The sequence below is a fragment of the Rattus rattus genome, chromosome 4, assembly GCF_011064425.1.
Source record: "Rattus rattus isolate New Zealand chromosome 4, Rrattus_CSIRO_v1, whole genome shotgun sequence".
In the NCBI taxonomy this organism is placed as follows: Eukaryota; Metazoa; Chordata; class Mammalia; order Rodentia; family Muridae; genus Rattus; species Rattus rattus.
The window spans coordinates 1,520,244-1,526,243 of NC_046157.1; the positions used below are offsets into that span (position 1 = coordinate 1,520,244).

General features: G+C 40.5%; 1 protein-coding gene across 1 annotated transcript in view; it reads left to right on the forward strand.

Annotated features, from left to right (window-relative positions):
• Nucleotides 1-6,000, forward strand: part of Pkp2 (plakophilin 2) — a 70,630-nt gene that overhangs the window by 42,509 nt on the left and 22,121 nt on the right. The window contains exon 6 of the mRNA XM_032899809.1: nt 436-613. Coding sequence (XP_032755700.1) covers nt 436-613 — 178 coding nt within the window. The remainder of the gene's footprint in view (nt 1-435; nt 614-6,000) is intronic.

The following is a 6,000-nucleotide window of genomic DNA, read 5'->3' on the forward strand; positions in this document are numbered from 1 at the left end:
GTGACTTTTGGGAGTTTATTTGGGATCAGAGCATCAAGAAATCTAGCCCATCGTGGTGGGACTGGAGTCATGGAGCTGCTTCTTCACATGGTGGAAAACACTGAGAAGGGAAGGAGCAAGAGGCAATAATCCAGTAATGACCTGCCCCAGTGACCTTCTGCCTGCAGTCAGCCTCCCAAATGGGAGGTGAGCTTCAGAACATGATCCTGTGGGGGATATTTCAGACTCAAATGATTTCATTCACACTCCTGATTAATTTGAACCTGCATGGTTTTGCATATTAAGTAATAGATGACTGTTCTTAGGAATCTTAGCATCAATGAGCACTAAACAGGTTTCCAGCCCACATCCTTTTTAAAATACCTGTTCACAGTCCTGAAGTTGATAGCCTTGCCTTAAGTTTGAGCACTGTTCTCACTGAGCCTGTTTTTCTAGGTTTGCTCTGGAACTTGTCCTCTAGTGATAAACTCAAGCATCTCATGATAACAGAAGCCTTGCTCACCTTGACAGAGAGTGTCATCATCCCCTTCTCAGGGTGGCCTGAAGGAGACTACCCCAAAGCCAATGGCTTGCTTGATTTTGATATATTCTACAATGTCACTGGATGCCTAAGGTAATACCTCCTCGTGCCCCTAACCCTCAGATAAAAGGTGTAGTCAAATAGGGCACCCAAAGAGAAGTTGAAATGTGTTCTATTTTGGATCCTTTCTGTAATTACATAATTTAGTTTTGGTGGCCTCTGCTTGGGTAGAAACCGATGAAATTTATTATAGTAAGATGTTTCTGTCTAGTTAATTGCACTGTCTTAACTGTCTAGTTAATACCTGACTTAGGGTTACCATTACTGTGATGAAAAAAGATGACTAAAGGCAGGTTGGGGAGAAAAGGGTTTATTTGGCTTACACTTCCACAGGAACTCAAGCAGGACAGTAACCTGGACCCGGGAGTGGATGCACAGGTGGTGGGAGCCTTACTGGCTTGCCCCTCATGGCTTGTTCAATAGTGTAACATGGGACAGTAGCTAATTTAGCTGACAGAAGAAAAGAAAAAGTAACTCCTTACTATCACTCCCAGCAACTCTACTACCTGTCCTTAGACTGTGTTTTCAGGTTTGACGACTTTCTACAATTCCAGGTTTCATATAGAACCCAGGACCACCAACTTAGGGGTGACATCATGTACCTGGGCCCCCCCATCAATCACACTGTAGGAAAATGCTCTATAGGCTTGTCTACAACCTAATCTTACAGAGGCATTTTTCTCAGTTGAGGCTACCTTTTTTTCCAGTGACACTAGCTTGTTAAGTTGACATTAAACTAGCCAGTATAATATCAAATATCATTATTGTTAAAAATAATATTGTTGAAGCCTATGTTAGCTACTAGGGATTTATTTTAAACACTTGAAGAAAGATAATATGGATAAAGAAGATTCAGTAAAACATAATTTTTTTAATTTTTATTTGTGTGTGTGTATGTGTGTGTTTATGTGTTTGCACAAATATGGGTATCTGTATGTACATTTGTATGTATATGCATGTGTGTGTGTGTCTCTGTGTGTGTGTGTGTGTGTGTGTGTGTGTGTTTGTAATACAGAGAGGAAGAATGTGGTTATTTCTGTCCACTGTCACTTCTATGAATTTCACTCCATTCCTTGGGACTTTGCAAAAAAGCACTTTCGCCTGCTAAGCCATCGAACCAGACATGGAATAGTTTTTTCTTATATAATGAGAACTCATTTCACTTGTCTTTCGTCACGGACTAGTTTACAAGTTGAGTCTTGGGCAGAAAAATAATTTCTCAGAATGTCATTATCAAAATTTTTTAAAAGCATCTCAAGAGTTAAGGAAAAATGGCTGTGTATATATTACTTAAGTTATAGGTAATATTCTGTGAACTGTGTTTTATAACAGCAAATATGTTTTTACAGAAAAATGTGTGGCTGATCATAGTCAGAACTATGTCTTAAAAAAAACATTTTAAATTTCATGATTATTTTTCGAATTGGTAGGTTTGGCTGATAATATTACCCAGTGGGTAAAGACTCTGCTAAGGCCAACAGAGTACAAATGTCTTCTGATCTCACATGCACTCTGTGGCACAAGGGCACCCACACAAGTATGATAGAGATAGATAGATAGATAGATAGATAGATAGATAGATAGATAGATAGATAGTAGATAGTAGATTGATTGATTGATTTAGAGCAGAAGGTTGTTAGGAAACACCCCTCCATCCTCAGGACTTTTTTTTCTTTCATTGGAAGTATTTTTTTCAAACAATGTATTTTGAAATCTACTATTTTTCCTCTCTGTGTTTCCACCCATTCCTCCCTCCCTCCCACCCTCCTTGTCTCCCTCCCATCTGGATCCCTTTCTATCTCAGGCATTTAAGGAATGATAATAAAATAAGATTAAAACAAACAAATTGGAATAAAACAAAACAAAGGGAAAAACTGAAAAAAAAAAAAAAAGAGAGAAAAGCATACCTAGGTACAGAGAGACACATTCTCACACAGAAATCCATGAAAACACAAAAGTGGAAGCTATGATATACACAAAGGACCTATAGAATTGAAAACTAATAATAATGCCCTGACTCAATATTATGAGACGGGGTCTAAAAGTTGCATGAAGCCTTTTTTTCTTTAAAAACAATTGAGTAGGTTTACAGAAAAAAATGGGCACCTCTGTCAGTAGACTTCAAGGTGGAAAATATCTATACATTGTCTCTCTCTGCCTTTTGGATAAATTCCTTAATCATCCACTAACAATCCAAACATCTCCTTTAGATGTTAAATAAGCTTATTCAAGTTGCAGTAGCTTCAGTGTATACTGTTTAAGTTACAGCTTACTATTTATAATCGACGTTAAATGGAACTTGGTGTTCTACCCCAAACTGTGCAAAATGAGTATTACCACCTAGCTACATGCTTATTGATTTAACTCAACATTCAGATGGTTTTGAAACATTCAAAAACAATCAGGAAAAGCAGAGCTAAGGATCTCTCTCTCTCTCTCCCTCTCCCTCTCTCTCTCCCTCTCCCTCTCCCTCTCTCTCTCTCCCCCTCTCCTCTCTCTCTCCCTCTCCCTCTCCCTCTCTCTCTCTCCCTCTCTCCCTCTCCCTCTCCCTCTCCCTCTCTCTCTCCCTCTCCATAGTAGAAGCATGGATGTACCTTTGAAGGGTAGCTGTGAATTCTTGTAGCCCGGCACTGTTGCTCCCACAGAGGCTGCCTGAGGCAGATGCTTGCTGATACCTTCAGGAGCTGGTGTTGATTTTATAGTAACCGTCAAGCCCTTCTTTTGGCCTAGAATTTTTGTTGCTCTGCCAGTTCTAGGGAGGTTTACTTTTCATCCTGAGCAGCCATAGCTGCCTTTGTTGCTTTCTCTTTGTTAGTCACAGATAAGCCTCAACTGTTGGATATAAATCAGGTGGAAGTTAAACGAAAGACTGGGTCTAAATCTCAAACAAGGAAAGAAAGTGCTTCCTCGCAGACCAGCATCTTACAGTCTAGATTAGACTTTGCCAACTGTTTACCAAGCACTTAATAGACCAGGCCTCCTCGGAGGTAATGTTGGTGGAATTAAGGAGCCTGGGCCCAGAGCCACCTGACAGTATGTGAGAAACTACATCATCAAGTAAAAATAACCCTACTTATTTCTGACATATTTCTCTTGTGGGGGAAGTGACTTCACCAGCCCTCGTACCTGCCATTCTCACGTCCTGATGACTAGTGATAGGGCGGGCCTCCAGCTCTCTGCCTTAAAGCATTGCATGTCAGCTCATCGCTTCCCTAGGCTCCCTGACTGCACATTAGACACAGAGCTTCAGAGTATTGTTAACAGATTTCCTTTCAGCGTGTACTGGACATGTGAGAGCATACCAGGCATTACCAGAGACACCGTGTGGAAGGGCCAGAGGAAATACCATTGGCAACAGTCCATTCTGATCTTAGCTGCTAGTAATACGCCATGATTATGAGTGAAATTGTAGGGTACCACAGCCTCAGAAGTGTTATAAAAATTACAGATGAGTTGTTCACCATCATGTGTAGCATACACACTAAATTATAGCTATCAGTTTGATACTGTTTAATTATAAATTAATATGTAATTATAAATATATATAATTTTGAAGTGGGTTTCCAAATGGAATTTTCATAAACATGTTTTCTTTGATCCGCAGTCCTCCCCATTCCCTTTGTCTTCCTGACTCTTGTTTCTTGTTATACCCTTTCCCAGTCCTCCCCACTTCTACTTTGCTCTGCTGTCTTTCCTTCCTTCACTCCCTGACCTAGACCAGCAGGTCATTCTTCAGTGACAGGATCATGACGGGGAGGTGCCAGGGATGAGGGCACTTGAGAAAATAGACAACGAGGAGACAAAAGCTAGGGTCAGGAGGTTTTGCACAAGCTATGTCTTATGCCAAGTGTGTTCCTGGCTTTAGACAAGGAACTATGCCCTCTCAGTCAACAATAATGAATGAAGGCCGAAGGAATAAAAGAGGTTAAGTCCCTGTAACTGGTACAGTGAATCCTTGGTCAGTGTGGAGGGGGCCTCCACACAATCAGAGAGAGAACAATTGATACAGGTAATTTCCAGTGCTCCTCACCTTTTGGAATAGAGGGACTCCCAATCACCAAAGTTAACAGAAGTATTGATTTCAAACATAAAAAGAATGTCTTTATGATGGTCCATTGTTGTGGATAACAGCCAGAAGTCCAATTGAGCCTTTTCTTTGGAGACAGTGTAATAGATAGGTGGGATATTAGGACGCTGTCTTCATCCAGACCAAGTAGGCCTAATGTCTTAATAAAACCTAAGACCAAATGCCTTGGGCTGGAGAGATGGCTCAGTGGTTAAGAGCACTGACTACTCTTCCAGAGGTCCTGAGTTCAGTTCCCAGCAACCATGTGGTGGCCCACAACCATCTGTAATGGGGTCAGATGCCCTCTTCTGGTGTGTCTGATAGCTATAGTGTACTTACATGAATAAGATAAATACATCTTAAAAAAAAAAAAAAAAAAAGACCAAATGTCTTAGGGTTTTGTTGCTGTGAGTAGGCATCATGACCAGGGCAACTCTTGAAAAGGAAAACATTTCACTGGGGCTGGCTTACAGTTCAGAGGTTTAGTCCATTGTTGTCATGGCAAGAAGCATGACAGGATGCAGGCGGCCAGGCACAATACTGGAGAGGTAGTTGAGAGATTTATATCTGGATCCAAAGGCCTGGCTTGAGCATCTGAAACCTCAGAACCCATCCCCAGTGACAGACCCCTTCCTCCAGTAAGGCCACACCTACTTCAACAAGGCCACATGTCCTAATCTTTTCAAATAATGCCATTCCCTATGAGCCTGTAGGGGCTGTTTTCATTCAAACTACTACAGAGTGCCTCTAGGACAAGTCAACCCATACCTCATTCAGAGGCACAGAGTTCTTTAAACCCATGGAACATGCCACCCAAGAGGGAATTCCATCTTGAAATCAGGATTCTGGATTGTCATTGCATACTAAAAAATTACCATCCAATGACAGGGTGACCTGAGAGTGAAAGAAACTGGAAAATGTCAAGGGAATGAATTGGTAATGTTTGAAAACTGTACATTCAACCCTGCCAGGCTTTTGAGACAACGCTTGTGGGTCATTCCTGACAAGAGGGACCCATCTCTATAGACAGTGACAGGCAGGAATAGTGAGTCACGGTGTGCTGTACAGTTAAAGGGAGCAGTACATGCACCCCATGAGGAGCATCACAGGATGATATTCATGCTGTAATATTAGAGTACCCCAAAATTTTTAAATACATCATTTTTTGTTATCATTTATATTAAACCTTACAAACTTTAATATTGTGTGTATTACCTTTGTACCCCAAATAAGTTATCCAGACCTTTTGTAATTTTCAGAAACCTTTTAGTTTTTTATTCTGTAAACATATAAATATAAATATAAATATAGATGTATAAATCCTTATTTATTAAAACATTTTATCTTTTAATTT